A 21,757-nucleotide genomic window follows, 5' to 3' on the forward strand; every position below is an offset into this window, starting at 1 on the left:
CTGGCTAAAGGAAATCTAACAGAGATGACTATGGCGTTTGAAGCAGCACTTTACGAAGAAGAAGAAATCCCATATACGGCCGAGGAGGCTATGAAAATTGCTCACTGGCGAGAAGCAATGCTAGTAGAAATGCGGGCTCTGATGAAGAACAATACATGGGAAGTATGTCTTAAACCTGACGGAGTTCGAACTGTGGGATGCAGATGGGTCTTCACTATCAAACGGAGGCCAGATGGGTCGATTGAAAGGTATAAGGCGAGACTTGTGGCCAAAGGATACACTCAGACTTATGGAGTTGATTATGCTGAAACATTCTCACCGGTAGCAAAAATGAGTACTATTCGAGTGCTCTTCTCAATAGCGGCAGTCAGGGAATGGCCACTACATCAGTTCGACGTGACAAACGCATTCTTACATGGGGAACTGAAGAAGCCGATTTACATGGAGCTACCACCTGGATTTGTTGGAGATTTCGAAGGAGGAAAGATTTGCAAACTAAAACGAACACTATATGGGCTAAAGCAGTCACCTAGAGCTTGGTTTGGGAGATTCTCTGAGGCAATGAAGAAGTATGGGTATGAACAAAGCAACTCTGATCATACATTATTCTTGAAGAAAAGAGAAGGAAAGATTGCATGCCTCATCATCTATGTAGATGACATGATTCTCACGGGAGATGATGAAGAGGAAATAAGCAAGCTAAGGAAGAATTTGTTTGCAGAGTTTGAAATGAAGGACTTGGGATTACTAAAGTACTTTCTGGGTATAGAAGTGCTAAGGTCAAAGAAGGGGATCTTCATCAGTAAGAGGAAATATGTACTTGACTTGTTAACCGAGACAGGACTACTGGACTGTAAGCCAGCAGATACTCCTATGGTTCAGAATCATGGTTTGCGGATAGTTGAAGGAGCTGAAGCCACTCACCGCACGAGATATCAACGTTTAGTTGGGAAATTGATATACCTATCCCACACTAGACCCGACATAGCTTATGCAGTTGGAGTAGTTAGTCAGTTTATACATGCACCTCAAAGTAGCTCACTGGGAAGCAACACTGAGGATTGTTCGATATCTGAAAGGGACAGCGAACCATGGGATTCTATTCGAGAATCATGGACATTTAGAGATTCATGGATTCACGGATGTTGATTGGGCAGGGAACCCAAATGACAGAAAATCAACTGCTGGATATTTTACCTTTGTGGGAGGAAATCTTGTCACGTGGAGAAGCAAAAAATAGAAAGTGGTAGCCTTGTCAAGTGCAGAAGCTGAATTTCGAGGGATTAAGAGTGGGTTGACTGAGATTCTGTGGCTGAGGAAATTGATGGCTGAGTTGAACTTAAACTCACAGAAGTCATGTAAGTTGTTCTGTGATAATAAGACGGCAATCAGTATATCTGAAAATCCAGTTCAGCATGATCGGACAAAACATGTCGAGGTGGATCGACATTTCATCAAGGACAATATAGAGGCCAAGACGGTAGAACTTCCTTTTGTGAGATCTGAAGATCAGTTGGCGGATATACTCACGAAAGCTGTCGATGCAAGAAGCTTCCATGAGGTATTGGGCAAGTTAAGTATCGGTAATCCCATTACTTAACTTGCGGGGGAGTGTTAGAAAGGAAAATATGTAAGTAAGGAAAATAGGTAAGCAAGGAAAAAAAATTAATTAGGGAATGAGTATTATGGCAAATCTTGCCAATTTTATGTAACCCTTGGCCTATTTAAAGGAGGCGTACCTATTGTAATTCTTTGAACAAGTTGAATGAATAATACTCATATCATTCAACAATTATAATGCAATTTAATGATTTATGTACAAACCTTCTTTGACCTTTTTTGTTTGCATGCAATTTAATAATGCATGTGGTTACTACTACTATATGCATTTAACATGCTTGAGTGTCTCATTTTAAGCCTTTTTAAGGGGGGAGTGACTCATTTCTAATAGATGAAGCGTTGAATTTTAAAGTAAAGAAGGAACTAGGAATATCATAATATATAGTTTGATATTTCGCCCGTCTATTAAAATATTACCGCATATCTTTTTTTACCAAAAATGAATGTGCATGGACGATAAAATATCTCATTTTATTTTTTATAAATAATTTTTTTATATTTCTTAATCCCCTTGCGAGTAAAGAGAGCAAGCAGAAGGAGGTTGTAGTGTTGTGTTTTGGAGGGGTCTGGTTTTTCCATTTCTTGTTAAAAAAATTGAAATTCTTTAGAGCACCCGCAACGCGGGCCGTTCCGCGTTTCGTGCCGGCGGAACGGAACCGGCGCGCGACGCGTTGCGGAGGTGCGTTCCGTCTCCGTGTCGTTCCCAAGCCGTGCCGGGTGCCGACGGCACGACCCGCGGCACGGTCCGTGCCGCCACGCGCTTCGGCGACGTGGCTCGCCCTGCGTCGTGCGTGACGCCCACTCACCGGCCCGCGAGTGGGCGTCGTCACGCTGAAGCAATAAATTCATTTTTTTTAAAATGAATTTTTAAAAAAATATTTTTTATTTATAAAAATTATTTTTTATATTTAAAAACAATTTTAACAAAATAAATGAATACTAGAAATTCGTATTAGCCCATATATATTTGATGGGCTTGCGAATTTATGAAACTCATTCTTGGTTGTCTCTCTTTTATAGAGACATCCTTAAATGTTTCATGTTTCACTTTCGATGTGGGACAAACTCATTCTTGGTTGTCTCTATTTTATAGAGACATCCTTGAATGTTTTATGTTCCACTTTCGATGTGGGACAAACTCATTCTTGGTTATCTCTATTTTATAGAGACATCCTTGAATGTTTTATGTTCCACTTTCGATGTGGGACAAACTCATTCTTGGTTATCTCTATTTTATAGAGACATCCTTGAATGTTTTATGTTCCACTTTCGATGTGGGACAAACTCATTCTTGGTTGTCTCTATAAAATTGTATTTTAAATTATGTCATTTTTTATTTTTTTAGGATTTTAATTATGTCTTTTTCTATTTTTTTGAATTTTAAGTTGTAATGTTATTTTAATTTTAATGAAGTGTGTTTGTTTTAATTGAATTGGGTTGGAAATAAAAATAAAAAATGAAATTGAATGAATAGTAATTTAAGGAACGGATAAGAAACGGAGGGTTGCAGGTTTAGTTCCTTAGTTAAGGAATTGAGTAAAAAAGTACAGTGGAGCCTGCAAATAGTAGTTTAAGGAACGGTGGGGGAACAGCGTTGTGGATGACCTTAAATGCATATCAAATTCGTTCATCATTTACTCTCCACTTTTATCAATATTAAATTCATTTAAAGGGCTTTTTAATTAATATGACGAGATGAATGAATATATCCGGAACAAAGGGTGCGAACAGGAAGGCGACACACATGCTGCTTCACCTCACCTAATCTGCTCACAGGGTTGAATGATGGACTACGAAACAAGTTGTGGGTGAAAATGGGGCGGTTTTCAAGATCTTTTTGTGGATGGTTCATGGTTGGATGCCCTACCCTACATACTTTGAATTCAAGAGTTGAAGCTATTTAATTTTCTTTTGAAGTGGAGCCACGGGATGCTGTTGACCCCGGATTCGATAAGAGAGAATCACAGTTTCAATTTTTTAAATAAAACTTATTCAATAGTTACTCTCCTATTTATTCCCCTAGAAAAAGAAGAGGATATTGTTAATTCTCCAAAATAATTACATGAAGGAATCCACAAAGACTGGGCGACGTGAAAAATAGCCACTGCTTTTTTATTCGTATAATATATGATAGTGATGTTTTATATCATTTCAAATCATCGAGAGACGCAACTTATTGTTTTATAGAGATATTATATTTATCATTTGAAATTAGTACTAGTATAATTCAATTTCGCGAATAAAGATTCTTGTTTTCCTTTTTTATGCACTTTACTCGTAAAGCTAGATGAATTTGCTTCCAATTAATTATGAATTCTTCGATAAGTCTTGACAGCACCCACAACGGTGAGCACAAGCTCACCGTTCGTCCTTGCCGCTGGCAAGGACACGCTTGTCTTCCGCTGCGCCTTGCTGTTGGCACGGACGTGCTCTATGCATAGAGCACGTTCGTGCCAGCGAGAAGGGCGACGTGACGTGTTTCTATTGGCCGTTGGCATTTTTTTTTTTAAAAAAAATCAAAAGATAATACCAAAAAATAAAAAAAATTATTTTCGGATTCCCAAAAATATAGCCGTTTTATTACCGTTTTTTTGAAAAAATTTTAAAAAAATTTAATCCCAAAACCATCTATAAATACACACATTCATCATCCATTTGGACGAAATTCGGTCACTTATGAATTTAATTATGTAATTTTTAATTTTTAGGATTTTAATTATATAATTTTTAATTTTTAGTATTTTAATTATGTAATGTTTATTTTGTAGGATTTTAATTATGTAATTTTTATTTTATTTATAATTTGTAATATTATTTTGGTTTTTTTTAATGAATTTTAATATTATGGATAGGGGTGTGCATTCGGGTTTCGGTTCGGTTTTTTGCCAAAACCGAATTTAGTTCAAAATCCAAACCGAACCGAACCCGAAAAACCAAAAAACCGAAAACCAAACTTAAAAAACTGAAAAACCCGAACAAAACCGAAAAACCCGAAAAAAAACCGAAAACCTGAAAAAAATAAATATAATATAAATATATATTTATATATGTGTATTTTATTTTATTTTATATATACTAATAGAATATTTATATATAATATAAAATTAATAATACATATAATATATATTATATAGTAGAATATATTAAAAGAATATATATATTATATTAAATTAATAGAATATATATATAATTCGGTTTTTTGGTTTTTCAGTTTTTTTCTTCGCCCAAACCGAACTGAACCGAAAAATTGAATTTTTTTTATTTTTAAAACCGAACCGAACCGAAAAGCCGAAAAAACCGAACCGAATTTCAAAATTTCGGTTTGGTTCGGTTCGGATATTCGGTTTCCTGTTTTTTTGCTCACCCCTAATTATGGAAATGTTTTTATTTAAATTGAATAATAGAATGATGGGACCCTTGTGCTCGTCCTTGCGGAAGAACACGGCTGTGGGTGTTGTGCTCTTGCCTAAGAGCAGGCAGAAAAAGTGGGGCCGGACCCACAACCGTGCTCGTTGGCAAAAGCACGGTTGTGGGTGCTCTGAGATTTGGTCTTCCTCTACAAATCCAATCCATGCATTAGAGCATCCACAATGAATGCCCCAGTGGAAGCCATAGTGGTTACCACATCAGCATGCCCCTTCTTTCTGCAATGGTTTGGCCCTAGTGGGTGTCCTATTAATTAAACTCAATTTGCTGTTAATTTTTAATATTATTATTTTTATTATTTTTAATTAATAAAATACCAAAATATATTATATTAAACAATACATATTTAAAAAAACACCTACATTACTTAATTAAAAAAATACATCATATTTAGTAAAAAAAACATTACTAAACTAAATTACTAATTTACTTTAAAAAAACTTTAAAAAAAACTACATTGCTAAATTAATAAAAACATAACGAGTCATCTAGTTCAACTTCTAGCTCAGGTTCTTGATCATCCTCTTAGTCCTCCGTCGGGCATCCGGATCGGATTCGGTATTAAGGTTGTTTTGTACGTCAAGTACAAACCTATACTCAACCACCTCGCGAAAACCACCGAACTCCTTGATCGCTGAGGCCACGGGCTGAGTAGACGGAAGAGGCGCAGTCTGCGGGGGAACCGATCCAGACACGGCCGCCTTTGCCTTCCCTTTGGCTTGGGCTTTGGCTGCCTTAGTGCCAATGGGACGTCTAAAAGTAGACGTAGGCGTGCCGGAACTCCCTTCCTGCTTAGCGTTCAGATCCACAGCAGATGGGCCGCTGCTTGTGTAACCGCCAGCGGCAGTGTTCTTCGTCCGCTTCGCAGCTGAGGAGGATCCAACCGGTATCCCTCGGTTGAACTTCACCTTGTCCTTCAAGATCAGCCAAACGTTGTACAACTTGAACTGTCCGAACTGCGAATAGTACTCGGACATCGACTTCTTGAGGACATCCTCCATGCTCTCACCGCTGCCCCTTGCGTCCCTGTTCATGTTGTAAATATAAGAGAAGTTGTTGACATGGAGCTTGATCCCAATACTTGCGAAGCTGAACCTTGGTCTGCTTATGCGCCCAACTCGGTTTCACCTCGTTGTATCTGGTCTCAATGCGATCCCACATCCTAGCCGAAGTCTGGTTGTTGGAGTATATCGAATCCTCCGATATATCGACACCCAACATTGAGCCACCTTCACGTACTCCTCCAACTCGTAGTCAGTACGCCCTGTTGCGTACTCTTCGTTGGGCTCATTGGATGGGAGTGGGACTGGGACAGATGACGCCTTTTCCTTCCGTGCCATCTTCTTCTTCCTCCTTGGCGGCTCAGGGGCAGGAGGTTGCCCACAACTAGGCTCCATGTCCTCAACCTGATATGCGTCGGTGTTGAAGAACGGATCGAACTTAGAGTCCGAAACAAAAGTGGACCCTACAGATCCAGGCGTCTCAACCCGGTAGTCTTCGTGGCCGGGCCACTGGGCGCCGCTGCCACAGCCGCCTCCGCCAAACATCGACATATCGTCGTTGACACCATGGGGGTTTGGGAATTGACTCGGATCCATTCTTAAAAGTATGAAAATGAGAAAAGAGAAGAGAAAGTGAGAGGGGTAGAGAGTGTGAAGTGAAGAGAAAGTTGAGTATTTTTATAGTGGTTTAATTAGGATTTAAAGAATTAAAAAAATATAAAAAAAATGAAAAATCGCCCGATCGGGGCTGCAATGGATGCCCGATCTTTCGGTCGCGCCCGAAGATGCCCGATGTCTGCAATGGATGCCCGACGATTCCTGAGCCCGATCTCGGGCGTGAGATCGGGCATCCATTGCGGATGCTCTTATGCATAAATTACGAATTTAAGGTTTGAGTCATCTAAAATGTGTGTGTATTTGAGAGAGAGAATGAAGTAGATCATAAATTAGATTGGAAAGGGAGAAGATAGAATGGAGAGGTGAATAAATCAATAAACAGATTCGTTTCTTATTTCTGTTATTCAGTTATGCATGGGATTACGAGGAGACCCACTGTGAAAAGTGTGTGAATTGTGATGGGGTAGGTTGGAATTGAATTTAATTAAATTGAATAATGATGATAATAGATGTAAAGTTGAGCATGACGATGCCATGCAAAGATTTAATCTCTGATGCGTTAAGCCAATTGGCTTCTACTAGAAGGTAGGCCACAATTGAGTCCTCTCGCTCTCCCTGTATTACCATAGTTGATCAGCTCAAGTTGTCTTTGTAAAGAAAAATGGATCGAAAAGTTAGTAGAATGTATCCTGCTTTTACATTACATTTGTTTGTCTCCTTTCTAATGGTAGCTCATTTTTTTTTATTCTAATCTATAATAGATATAAACATATAGGGAAAACAAAAAAAATGAAATAAGCTAGGTAAAGCATCCTCAAAATCAAAATGGTATGCATTACTGATTTTATGAAGATTAACAATACCAATATTATCCCGCTAGTAAAACACAAAATATATGTTTTCTAAGAGGTTGGTGTGATAGCTTTGTTGCTGAAAAGAAGTGACTTTTGATTAAAAAGGATTATAAGAAGCATTATTTAATTAATTAGGCAATGCATATAAAATAGTGAAATAATGCTTTTAATGGATTTGAAGTTAGCCCTTCAAAAATGCATACTTTCCACCCCAAATCTACGCGTTCTCATCCCACTGCAAATCTTCCTTTCTTTCTTTTCATTTTGCTTTTCGTATTAATGTTTCAGCTTTTTCTCATAACTTTTTTCTCGTCGTCACAAAAGATATGGTGCTATTTGATACGAGGGTACTCGTATCGGTTCCGGCAGCGCGAAGTCGCCCGAGAAGGGTTAGGTTCGTTCGCGGGATCCTCCCGTCGAGCAGCCTAGGGTTCTCGGTCAATTAGGGTTTGACGAGATGAACTTGCGGAAAATAAAGTACAATAAAAGATAAAGTAACGATAAAGGACAAACTGGATTGATATTTCTTGAATGATTAAACTAAAGAACAATGTCCACTATTTATAATAGTGGGTACTAACTTAATGAGCAAGACAAAAGATATGAAAAAGATATGCAAATCTATAATTAACTAGCTAAATAATAATAATAATAATAATCGTATCAACTCCCCTACGGTTGAAATCCACCTTGTCCTCAAGGTGGGCACCATGAAGCAACGATGAGTGTCGAGGAATCCTCCTGGGTCAAACATACACCGAATAGTTGAGCGTCTCCCTGTATCAATGCGTCCATGAATGCTCAAGCATAGAGTGTCATTTTGCGGAGGAATCAACTTCTTCATATCCTCAATGGAACCATCTTCATCCTCTTTCAACAAAAAAGAATCAATCTTGTTGCTCAACATTGTAAAATCCAACCTGTTATGCTCCACCACATGTATAGGTTCTCGGCAAGTAAAAACAACATTACATGGATCATCTATGCCATCTTTACTACCATAAATTGGTCCACTAACATCAACACTAGAATGAATAACATTTTTTTCCTCTTTATCATTGTCAACGACAATTAATTCCATCGAGTCATACCCGAAATTGGAGTCGCACGACAGAGATATTGTGGCTGGTGGAGGCGGGATAGCAACGACAACAGGCAGCGAGCTTCTAGATGGATCGTGATGAAGATCAGCTGGGGCGGCGGCGGTCATCTGTGGTAGGGGACACGATACCAGCTCCGTGTATATGACACTGGCTGTAGGGTCTGGTGGAGGTCGTGTCGCGGCGTGTGGATCGCCCAGGCAGCGTTTGTTTGCATCCATCCGAGACGTCAATTGCTTGATAGTAACAGTCAAACGCTCGAGCTGTGAAGCCAAGGCAGCCACCGTTAGGTTCGGTTCAGACTCCGGCGTCACTGGATCACGTGGCATGTTGAGAGGCTCCATATGGCCGACATCGTTGGTCGTTGGGAGACATTGCCAATCCGGTTGATCGGTAGGTTGCGGATATAACAATGGCGAGTCTGGATAGGAGTATCCAAATTGCACGTTCTGGCTCTGGAGGTACCAACACGATGTGGGGCTCGGCATGGGCAGTGGCGTGAGGAACGGTCTATTGAACTGGCGATGGACGTAGTCATTGTAGGTGTATGACATGATGGCGGAAATACCAAGGATGAGCTCTCAATGAAAGCACCAGATGATAAGAGGGTACTCTTATCGGTTCCGACAGCGCGAAGTCGCCGGAGAAGGGTTAGGTTCGTTCGCGGGATCCTCCTATCGAGCAGCCTAGGGTTCTCAGTCAATTAGGGTTTGACGAGATGAACTTGCGGAAAATAAAGTACAATAAAAGATAAAGTAACGATAAAGGACAAACTAGATTGATATTTCTTGAATGATTGAACTAAAGAACAATGTCCACTATTTATAATAGTGGATACTAACTTAATGAGCAAAACAAAAGATATGAAAAAGATATGCAAATCTATAATTAACTAGCTAAATAATAATAATAATAATCATCGTATCACTATTCCAGTTAAGATTAACGTATTCTTTTCACTTATCTCTTTAAAACCATGTTTGATTGAGTGTTGACTCTATGGTTTACTTGGGGTTCATCCATTCACACTCAACGATGAATTTTGTCAATTAAATCTTTTACTCACACACATGAATTGTTGGGGATAATGCTGGAATTACAAGAGATAAACAATACCGGGCGTAATACAACCCAAAATGGAAGGAAGAACTAAAACTGAAAATTACAATGAAATCGAAACTGTAAAACTGAAATAAACTTAGCAGAGTCGAGGAGTCCTCTTTCCGCAAGACGAGATACGCCCCGGTAGTGCTCTCGGTTTGGCGTGTCGTCCCCAAAGATAAAACGGCTACGTCTCGGGTGAAGCAGCACCGCAATCAACAGAGCTCTGACGAACTGGACGGAGGAGAGGGCAGAGCTTCGGAAAGAAAGACTATGCAGAGAGTATGATGCTTGTTCTGATTGTGCGCTATATCTAATGCAAGGAATGACTAGCCTATTTATAGGCTTGGTCAACTGCAGGGGTCAACTCAGCCTTGATGGCTGTCATCATGGCTCATTATGGTGGGGCTGTAACCGCCAGCCGTTACGAGTTTGAAAGCTGGAGTGGTCGACTTTGAATCTAGACGTTGTACACGCCCTAGTTCAACCGTCACATGTGGACTTCGACTTGATCAAGACGCTGATCAAGCCATCGCTCAAGGCGCAGCAGGTCGAGTTGATCAGGCTACTGAAGCCATCGCTAAAGGCGCAGCAGGCCGAGTTGATCAAACTGCTGATCAAGGCGCAGCATGTCAAGTTGATCAGGCTGCTGCCCAAAACTTAGGTGGTCAAAAACATTAAGTCTGGATCCAGGGACAAGCCCAAGAACCAAGCCCAAAGACCACCCAAAGACCAAGATCCAAGATCTTGGACTAAGGGCACGGGCTCGGCTCGGCTCGGCTCGGCTCGGCGCGCGTGTGGGCTCTTTCACCCATCTTAGTCCACGATAATTACTAAGTGTAATAAGTCACTTAATAAATACACATTTAAAGATGTGTCTCATCTCCTACGTGGGATAATTGACACTAGTTAATTACTCCCTACACTTTCAACTCCTAGCTTTATCAAAAGCTACAATGTGACCAACTTTAATCCACTATTTCTTACTCACCGGGAATCGGATTTAAGAAAGTGAATATACTACGGCCATCTACGCGGAACGTAGATCGACGCTATATCATTTAATTCTCCAAAATTAAATGTCTCGTCACATTTATTATTGGTCAAACTTCATTGACCGGACATCTTAAAACAAGATTCCAACACGAATATCTACAAAGTTTAATTTGCTCATTTAGGTTGATAAATGGAGAATTTTTTTTGGATAGCTATAGAGTGTAAGATATCTTAATTTGGCTAATCCTAGCAAGCTACAACTAATTATGTTCTTGGTCTTATCTGTTTAAGTTTAAAGTTCGGTTAATTTATTGGGCTTTGGGCTGACCAACCACAATCAATCTATGAATAAAGAATGATGAAATTACAAGTCCTAAAACAAACAAACAAATAAATATAATAACAAAATAAAGTTAATGAACAAAAGCTTAGTCATTTCGTATCATAGATATATAAAGCAAGAAAAATCATCAAAAGTTTAAAGTAGTCCTTTAGTGATTAAGTTTCAAAAGTGAAGGATCAATATAAACCAACGACCACAAAATATAAATATGATTTAATGAAACACTATAAAAATGTACCAGTATTACCTTATATTCCACTCAGTAGAATAGTTTTGATAGGTTGGTGGACTGGCTTTTAGTACAATTTTTGCTCTTATCCCTTCAGTTTTAACGTATGAAAAAAAAAACATAATTTAACCCCAGAGTTAATATACTTTCAAAAAATGATACTGTTGTAACCGTTGATCAATGGAGATTGGCAAGGAGACTCAACATCAGAAAAATCACACTGAATAGTGATGGTGGTGATTTGTGACTATTGTGGTGGTCATTTTGACAAATCTTGTATTTTATTTTCTTCATTCTATTTTATCCAATAGCTTGGATGGAGACACATCCAAGTTGTTACATAAGGACAACAAGATAGAATTTGGTTATTCAAAGTGGACTAATTGCAAAAGCTAGAGCTAAAATGATAAAGGAATTTATGATGCTTTTAAAATAAAAGTTTAAATCCAAGAACAATCTAATAAATTTTATAAGCGTTGTTGGACTGCGCAATGTATGAAGCTTGCTTGGATCCATTTACATATCACATTGGAGGCCTACATTGAAGATATATGAAGCATTTTCATACATAATGGATCAGCCAAAATGAAGAGAGTCTTTTTAATTTACATTTTTTGTTTAATAAGTGACCTTTGTGTTGCTAGTAGGGGTGAGCAAAAAAACCGGAAACCGAATATTCGAATCGAACCAAACCGAAATTTTGAAATTCGGTTCGGTTATTTCAGTTTTTCGGTTCGGTTCGGTTTTGAAAATACAAAAATTTTGGTTTTTCGGTTCGGTTCGGGCGAAGAAAAAAACCGAATAACCGAATTATATATATATTCTATTAATTTAATATATTATATATAATATATAGTATATTATTTTAATAAATTCTACTATATTATATATATTATATGTATTATTAATTTTATATTATATATAAATATTCTATTAGTATATATAAAATAAAATAAATTACACACATATATATATTAATATTATATTTATTTTTTCGGGTTTTTCGAGTTTTTCGGTTTTTTAAGTTTGGTTTTCGGTTTCGATTTTTCGGGTTCGGTTCGGTTTGGATTTTGAACTAAATTCAGTTTTTCGGTTTTGGTTCGATTTTGACAAAAAACCGAACCGAAACCCGAATGCACACCCCTAGTTGCTAGAGTCGCACCAATAGTTTAGGAGTTACTTTTGACTTATTACAAAGTCATTTTAATAGTCATACGTGGTATTAATGACAAGAGACTCTCAAGAGTCCATTCTAGTCTATAAATAGCGTGTAAGCATGTCATTTTGACACACCGTTAATCATAAATAAAAACAGACTTTATCTTTATGAGTTAGAATTATTTTTGAGGAGTATTTCAATTATTTACAACTTATCAAGACACTTTGAGTAAAGTCTTAAGGCATTCAACATACCAAGGTTCTTGGCTACTATTATATAGTCAAATCAACTGGCGGAGGTGCTGCGACAGCTATGGAAGAGCCCTCACTACTGCTGGAGTTGGCCAACATTAGAAAGAAACTCATAAGAAAGGCTTATTTATGTATCCTTTTCTTGGAAACCATACATGCCCTTAGTCTATAACAAAGCCAAATTACAACTACTAGCATTTATTAAAAGAAATATAGTTATGAGTTAGGACTTTAGAGTGAAAAATTTATACTCCATGACATATGAAAAATACAATTGGAAAAATGGCAGTCACACTGTGTCCATCATTTGGTATTAGAAGGTGGGGTGTGAATTTACCGTATCACCCTCCACTTCAATCGGCCGTTTCCGCGCAGTACACTGTCGCCGGGAGCAGCAGCTTCACGTGGAACGACGTCGTCGGCTTAACCCCCAAACATGACTCTTCCGACCTCCGCGGCTTCTTCCCCCAAGTCGCTCTCTGCAATCGCAATTCCGTACTCATCTAACTCTCTCAATATCAAACACACACACACACAAATTGTCGCCTCCTTCTGATTATGGAATTTCTTTGCAGGAAAATATGTGTGAATTTATGCCGTTTGTGATTGAAGAACAGGTCGTTGGATACGTGCATCACGGGTAAATCGCGCTCTCTTCTTCTTCACACCTTTTTCTAGGTCGAATTTGTCGTGTTTAGTTTAGTTTATGCTATGTTTGAGCACGAACCTCAATCCTTGATTACGTTGAAATTCAAGTGGAATTGCATAAAAAAATATTCGATTTCTAGGTTTCAAGTATAGAGAATGAGAAAAGGAGTTAATCTCTTAAATCGTTGGTTTTATGATGTACTTCTATATAATATGAACTTGTTTCTTCAGTGTATGCCAAGGAGAATTAATCATATCACAAAGCTCTCGAATAGTATTGCAGTAATAATGTTTATATGCTTTTCTCATTGTATGCTACCAATCTATGGTTTAGAGATGAATAGCATAATACTACTGGGCCTTTTTGAATTGGAGTTTTGGATTATTCCTACAAGGCATTAACCTACTGAGAAGGTGGCATATGATGCAAGACTCGTTCGTCCAATTCAACATGAGAGAATCCTGATGAATGATACTTCTTTGTTCGCTACTGAAATAAGTTGTCAATTCGTTTTTCTTTTGTTCACTGAGCAGGTTTGCCGATCATTTGAGGACTTTTAAAGATGTATTCATTTTTCCCGAAGGCTCATCTTATGACAGCAATTTCAGATTCCATTTAACATTACATCCATTGCTGAGTACACCAGAGGACAGGACAAAAGCTGTTGCAGATGTGGTCAAGTGCTTCGCTAATAAACTTATACCAGGAATTCGAAATGAGGTACTTGTGATCACAAATATGTTTAGTTTATTATCAGATGAAATTCGTCGTAGATTTGGAAAACATCCATCTTCTTACTTTTTTAAGTGTAATAACTTACACGTATCTTACTATTACAGCTTTATCCTGTTACGTCCTCTTTCGGGACACCGGAGTTTTTCTCTCTGGAACGTGCAGCAGCACCATATTTTGGGATAAAGGTGCACAGCTTTTTCCACATAATCTAGATTTATGTGAAATCTTTTTTCTTTTTCTTGTTATTTTGCATTTTTTTCTAGCTGGTCACTAGTGTGTAAAATAAGGGATTTAAATGATGGCTAACATTACTATTGTTGGAGTTGTAAGCTTTCTAGCTAAGATAGGGTCTGTGATTATTTAAAACAATCTATACTTTTTACTCTTCTTTCTTAGCTTAGGACTTAGCACTCCATTTTGTTAAGTGCAGCATGTGTTATCTCCAATATTGAAAGAATATGTATTTGTTGAAGGAATAATATACTCATCTTCTCTGTATAATACGCTTTCATGCTAGGCCTATGGAATTCATTTAAATGGCTATGTTGAAGGAGAGAAGCAGGACTATTTGTGGGTAGGGAAGAGAAGTAATACAAAGTCCAAATATCCTGGCCAGCTTGATCATTTGGTTGCAGGGGGCCTGGTACGACTCCTCTTTATGTCATGTGTCGAAACTAATTCTAATGCCTGCATACTTAGTTTCTTAATTAATAACTTGATAATGAACTTGATAATGATTTTGGAGTGGCATCAATCGGCCTCTGAATGAAAATTCCAACTCATTTGCTCGTTTGTATCTCTTGTTCTTCTCAACTTTTTCCTTTCAACAAATCAGGAGTTCACTCGCTTGTGCAGGAATATCCTTTCTCCAAGGAGCATACTAGATTTATTTGTTCAAAATAGTCTGGTAATATCAAAGTCTTTTCTCCCTCTTCTCATAGAAATAACATATGCATGTGCACAGCCTCATGGAATATCCTGCACGGAGAATGTTGTGAAGGAATGCAAAGAAGAAGCTGGGATACCAAGGTCTATTTCCAGCAAGTAAGTTTCACAAAACAAAATCTCCTTTTCCAAACCCGAACAACTTACATGTATGCTTTATTCTAGAATGTTCTCTAAACATCCTTGATATATGATACTCCGAAATACTTCTGTTTACTCAGGGCCAAAGCTGTCGGAGCTGTAACTTACTCGGACATTGATGGATATAGATTCAACAGAGATGTTCTTTTCTGTTATGATCTGAAGCTTCCCGAGGATTTTCTTCCTACAAATGAGGGTAAGGTTCTTAACATGTCTCCTCCATAGTAAGCAAAAAAAAAGAAGCCTTCATTGCACACATTTTGTTTTACCTGCAGATGGAGAGGTGGAAAGCTTTAGACTGCTCCCTGTTGAACTTGTAGCAAATATCATAAAAAGCACACAATATTACAAGGCAAACTGCAATCTCGTCATTATAGATTTCCTGTTTCGCCATGGGTATGATCTCTTTCCACTCCCTGTTATGCTAAAGTTTGAACGTGTGCTTTAATTGTAGACAACACATTAATCCTTGAGGATCTAGGTATTTGGGCAGTAAGAGTTGCTGTTAATTATCTTTGAAAAATTCTGCAGTTATTATTAAAAAGTTCAATTACTTACTCTGGGATAAGTGAGACCTAATTCATTTTACTATTTGTATTTGCTTTGTTTGTATATTTATGCAGGTATATCAAACCTGAAGCGCCTGGATATTTGAAGCTATTGCAGAGTCTGAGAAGTGGAGAATGTACATAAATTTCAGCTTTTCAAGTCATAAAAGAATGAGTTGTGATAGTTTTCAAAAGCTCTTTTCACTACTGGATTTGTCGAAAAGGAATTTATAGTCATTCATTGATTATATTGAAGCACGTTAGAGCTCATAAAATAAAATCCATTTGTTACAGACGAGTACTACATTTTAATGTATCTTTCTCGAGTCTTGCTTCAATAATAATACTAATTGTATTGATTATATTGAAGCACGTTAACGCTAATACTTGAGGATTTACTGAAAAGGAATTTTCATCAATTCGGCTGTGTATTGGAGCTTGTTCAAGTAATTAGTAACTGTGCACAGTTTTCAAATTACGTACTTTTTAATTTTTATTTAGAAAAATTATAGTCAGACAGAAGTTTTCGGGCAGACAATGCACATGGTGCTACTTGAAAAGTACCAAGTCTGGATCTTCAGCTTTACTTTAATAACATGGAAAGCATTTGCCTAAGCACTGTTTATCCACTGATAAATCAAACTCTCATCTTATTCCAAATAGCTGAGAATCTTTAGTAGCATGGCTGGGAAGAGTTGCAGTCACCACTCACACATTCAATTCCCCTATTTCTGGCCCCAAGGGTTCAAAAAGAGCCTCCACTTCAGCAGGATTCACTTCGTCTAGGCTTGGCGGATTCCATTTGGGATTCTGATAACAGACAAAGATATCAGAGATGGACTACATTGGCACAAGACTCAGCAATAATTAAACGCTTCAGTTTGGTTTACTGAGTGTTACTGTTAATTGTTTGATGGTATAAGGAAGTGAAGCTTTCAAGTAACCGAGCAATGAAGCACTGCACATTAAGTAGATAATCTCAATCACAATGTTCTGTGATTCTTTGCTAATCTGTGTAGATAATCAATCGTGGTAATCCTATCTTAAGATGGGAGAGGTCAGTGCTAGTTTTTCTGATCAAGGACAATTATTCTGATACGGAAATATCCAATGTATAGGAAAGAGAGTTTATTTGTAGCTCATGAAAGATGCAAAACTAGCTTCTCTCATGTGCTGCTTCTGCTTTCACTAAAGAGCAAACTTGCAGAATAACCGTATATAAATTACTGCCAAAACTATCAGCACAGCTATGAAAAGCTTAAAAAAAGGGGGGAAAAATATAGATATGCCAAGATTAAATAAAACTAGACAAGCTTAAAAAAGAAGAATCTATTGATTTGCAAACCTGATTGCAAAGCTTAAACAAAACCAGGCAATTTTCAACTAATGAGACCAGTGAAGAAGTTGACCAGATGGTGTGTAAGATGAATATAACTGAAACCCAATTATAGGGATTTACGCCAATCAGAAGATTTCTAATAAGAGTTAATAGTGTTTTATGTCCCCAACTTTCAGTTTATTCCCAAAAATATTCCACAACTTTCATTTTTTCATCAAATGATTTCAGCATTTTATATAAAATGTCCTGCTATACAAATTTTGGTCGCGGAAAACTGATTCACTCGCCGCAGTCTGTTGAAATTTTTTTCCACCTCAACACGTGAAAGTTGGGGACATTTTTTGAAATACGCTAAAAGTTGGGGGGACACAAAACACTATTAACCATTCTTGTTTTTTCCTAAAACAGCGTTGTTTCATGTATTGAAGAGGAAAAATTTCAACCTCATACTCCGGCCAGATGAATCAGTTTCCTGTCACCGATTTTTTTATTGTTGGACATTTTATGAAAAACACTGAAAGTTGGAGACATTCAATGAAAAAACAAAAAGTTGGGAGATTTCTTGGAATATGCTGAAAGTTGGGGACATAAAACTTTATTAAGGGTCTAACATTAGTCAGAAGCAAAACATATTAAAGAGAACATGGCATCGCTCACCTGATCCTTGTCCACTAAGACAGCTCGGACGCCTTCTGAGAAATCATTTCGAAGAGACGACCTTATTGCAATTCGATATTCAGTTTTCATAACACCAGTCAGCTGGAGAGAGAATGTTACAAGACAAAAGCAGTGAGGAAATATGTTAAACAAACTTCAAGATCAATGATTGAGTAAGCAAACAAACTTTTCCCTTTCTCCTTGTAGAAGAGAGGGTGGATGGGGGTTAAGAAAAGTGAGGCCACTACCTTGGATAACTCGTCATTATTGTTGCCTTGAGCAGAAGAAACTCTTGAAAAATGTTTATCTGTGAGGCAGAGAGAAAAGGGGCCTCCTTTCTTGAGCCCTTGCAGGGCATCCTTTGCCCATTCTGCCACTGGCAAAAAGAAGAATGAATATATTTATTAAACTATATTCCAGTAAGAGTAGGAAGGAAAAAAGAAATGCATGCTAAACATTCAAAAATGAGAAAAGAACAACAGGATTAGAGCTCACCCAGTGAATCACCACTTAGCTGATGATTTTCTAGCTCCTTTATAACCTCCTTGACAGATTTGTTACTTCCAAAGGTTGAAATTATCCGAGGTAAAAGCAACTTCAGTCGAGGTTCGGACTCCGGGTTTCTGCTATATTTGTCCAACAGTGTTCTGATGTCATGATCAGGGTCCTCAGAACTACATTGTGAACATACAATTAGAAAATTTATTTGATGAATGACACTAAAAAGATGTCCTATAGATGCAAAACCACATAGATAAGTAACATGGAAACATTTATCAAAACTTTGCATTTTGATAGTGTTAAATGTTCTAGAAGGTTCGTAAATTGAACTAGAAAACAAGATTAGTCACTTCTTTGAGGCGCTAGACCCTGATGGCATAATGACAGAAGTAAAGATTCCAATCACAAGCAAAACATAAACCTAGTTAACATTGTTAGGTAGTAAATTAAAATAAAGTTTTAGCATAACAATGTTTATCATATCGAGACAAACATACAAGGTGGTTGCCAGGAGATCGTCCTTTAGTGCAGCCAAGCTCCCAGAAGGAACATAATGACTTCCCAGACCAACATATAGAGCATCAGCTGGCGTTGATATTCTATTTCCAGTCAATCCAAGATAGGCCCCTGAAAATCGAATAGGGATGAGAAACACAATGGTTAAAAGGATAGATCATGAACAGAAGAATTCCCAACTTGTATCATGATAAATCGGATTGTTTCTTAGTAAACTTATACATGAATTATGAATCTATGTGTCCTAAAAATTCTGTGAACAGCCAGGTCCACAGTTTCATCATGAAATATACAGTTTGAGTTTTGACCTTAAAAATCAATCAAAAGCTTTTAACAGAAAGGAGGCAGACTGGAGATTCCCAAGTGTAACCAACTAAAAAGTAAGGGACTGACCTACTGCTCCTTCTCCAGGACTTTTTGCTGCTATATATGCAAAACCAACATCTGGAAACAACCCAATACCATTTTCTGGCATAGCAAGGACTGTTTTCTGAAACAAATGATACACAAGATCAGATCCTTTAGATCTTTATCTAATATTCTAATATGTAGTGGCATCAGATATGATGCTAGAAAATCGATTACCTCACTTATGAGCCTGTATCGACCATGACCAGACAGTCCAATGCCAAATCCCATTGTAATACCATCCATGAAACAGATATAAGGCTTTTTGTACTCATGTATTTTGCATATAAGAGAATATTCCGCAGTGAACACCTAATAATGAGCTCAAAATGATGAGTGGCTTTGTTTTTTAGAAGCACATACACAACAAATGCTTCTATCATAAAACATCAGTAGGTGCAAGAGTGTATCCATATTGGAATGCATACAATCTGCATTATGTGAATTAGTAAGTGCACACTAATCAAAGAAATTCAAGACAGAGCAAGATACTTATTCCATTGCTCCTATTCCAAAGCCAGTGGCACGATCTTACAAGTACATTGACTCTATAAGAAAACTTAGTCTCCTTTTTATAAATCATTAACTATTTAAACTGCTTTATTGCACGAGATAAACCAGATCTTTAGAACATACAATACACATATATAAGTTTCTGCATGTGTGGCATAGAGGTCAAACCTGCATACAAATAACTAAGTAGAAAACAGTAGTACAACATAATTCCCTCACTGAAACACAACATCTAATTTATTAATGCTTGATAAAGTAGCATGCAATTTGTTTCAAGGCATTTAGATGCTGAAGTTATCAAGATTAAAAAATGAAGAATAATGCCTTCATAGCATGCAAAATGATTCAATAGACCTAGAATATCTCTATGGTTATTATTAATCATTTTTCCACTTTTGGATCTACAAGACCTCAATCATGTCTGAAAGTTGATTTTTTGTTGCAATCTGCTTCACATCACCACCTGCACGCAAAGTAGTTAACTAAGGGTCTCAGCTGCCAAATCAAGTTCCAGCCATATGGTTTTCCAGGAAAGGGTACTACTTATTCAACCACAAATCAAGAGGGAAAAATGAGAGGACTAATGACAGCCGAATTTACATGTCACTTGCACACAATAAAAGTATAGGTCAGTGTCACAAAATTATACTACTATCATTATTCTGTGACAATAGAGGAACCTTCTGGACAAGAGGAGTGGATTTGTCCTTTTGAATCTCAGCAGCAACACCCTTAATATCCATTCCTGCATTGATCATGAATGTTTACCCTCAAAACCTTTCCAGACTCATGAAGCCACAGTAAAACCCCTAATTAAATATCACTAACCCACCATGCTCCGAGTGTAAAACAACAAGTATATAAGAGAATACAACTGGCATAGAAAGTTAGTCTTGAAACTAGACTACAGTAACAAATATAAATACTATCAAATTATCAATCAGCAACAGCTCTGTGACCTGCTGAGAATGCGCGAGATGAGCTGCTTTCAACCAAAACGCACTTCACTCTCGGGTCCAATTCCCATTCATCAAGGTAACTCTTATATTTGACGTCCATATCTACATAGAATCAAATAAATCCCAGAGTCAGCAGCAATTACATCCGGCACAGATGAAGAGGCTGGCACTCGAATTTAACACACTAAATCAGTAGACAAATTCCTAGAGATTTTCAAATTAAGCTCCAATAATTACTACTAAATGCAAATCAAAATGTAAGAAAAGGAAACCAGCAGCGAAATATACACAGTAAGTTTTAAGGAAGTGAAACCTAGATTCATGGCATTAAGAGCTTTGGGGCGATCGAGAGTGATGAGAGCGACGCCGTTTTGGAGTACGTTTCCTCTGACGAGGTCATCGGCCATAACTGCAAAGCTTCGAAGGGTTGAGTTGTATGAATTTGAAGAAGATCGGAAGGAGGAGCGGAGGAAGCAGAGAGTAGGAAAGGGGGAGTGATTTAGAAGATGTAGCAAAGTTCGCATGATTTCTTTAACACGGAATAAATAGTTTGATTGTCCATTTTAACTTATCATTCACAAACCATTTCATTAGTCCACCTCACCCTACCCTACCCAAATAATTACTCATTTATTTTCAGAATAATCAGAATTAGCGCAGGGTATTCGGTCGGTTCGGTTCTAACCGAACCGAATACCCGGTTAACCGAAATCAAAAGAAACCGAAATTGAAGCACCGGAACCGAAACCGAATTGGCCTCGGTTCGGTTCGGTTCCTAACCGAATAGGGTCGGTTCGGTTCCAATTAACCGAACCGGAACCGAATTTAAAAAAAAAAGTTTTTGCAGTTCATGGGGATCGATCCCTGGACATTTCATACGAAAAATTCCCAGCCTAGCCACCACTTGCGCTATATTGCGTTTTTGGTATTTAATCGGTTTTTCGGTCCTAAATTCGGTCACACCGATCGGTTATCGGTTCTAACCGATAACCGATCAACACTTGAAGATGGGAACCGAAATTAACCGATAACCAAGATGGGGCGGTTTCGGTTAACCGAGAACCGAGGTGTTCGGTTCGGTCATCGGTTAACCGACTAACCGATGACCGAATTATCAGCCCTAATCAGAATCGAATGATTTGTGGACT

General features: G+C 37.8%; 2 protein-coding genes across 3 annotated transcripts; one reads left to right on the forward strand and one right to left on the reverse strand.

The window, feature by feature from the left end:
* The first annotated feature begins 12,834 nt into the window (after positions 1-12,834).
* On the forward strand, positions 12,835-16,078 carry LOC121751918 (nudix hydrolase 20, chloroplastic-like). The gene is made up of 9 exons (XM_042146738.1): positions 12,835-13,193; positions 13,274-13,338; positions 13,881-14,067; positions 14,187-14,267; positions 14,600-14,725; positions 15,047-15,126; positions 15,249-15,364; positions 15,444-15,564; positions 15,792-16,078. The coding sequence occupies exons 1-9, from the start codon at positions 12,960-12,962 to the stop codon at positions 15,859-15,861; spliced, it is 1,080 nt and encodes a 359-aa protein (XP_042002672.1). The 5' UTR covers positions 12,835-12,959; the 3' UTR covers positions 15,862-16,078.
* Positions 16,079-16,183: 105 nt separating this feature from the next.
* Positions 16,184-21,146, reverse strand: LOC121751917 (3-hydroxyisobutyryl-CoA hydrolase-like protein 3, mitochondrial). 2 transcript variants are annotated; one of them, XM_042146737.1, is made up of 10 exons: positions 20,923-21,146; positions 20,610-20,711; positions 20,061-20,113; positions 19,315-19,449; positions 19,123-19,219; positions 18,711-18,840; positions 18,208-18,386; positions 17,961-18,088; positions 17,713-17,814; positions 16,184-16,526 (listed from the first exon to the last, which is right to left on the reverse strand). In XM_042146737.1, exons 1-10 carry the CDS (start codon positions 21,131-21,133, stop codon positions 16,425-16,427), a joined length of 1,239 nt encoding a protein of 412 aa, XP_042002671.1. In that variant the 5' UTR covers positions 21,134-21,146; the 3' UTR covers positions 16,184-16,424. The 2 variants fall into 2 exon arrangements, with proteins under 2 accessions (XP_042002671.1, XP_042002669.1); XM_042146735.1 differs by lacking the exon at positions 20,061-20,113 and adding an exon at positions 20,331-20,395 and having other exon boundaries at positions 20,923-21,145.
* Positions 21,147-21,757: the final 611 nt, after the last annotated feature.

This window comes from Salvia splendens, chromosome 10 (assembly GCF_004379255.2).
Source record: "Salvia splendens isolate huo1 chromosome 10, SspV2, whole genome shotgun sequence".
NCBI lineage: Eukaryota > Viridiplantae > Streptophyta > Magnoliopsida > Lamiales > Lamiaceae > Salvia > Salvia splendens.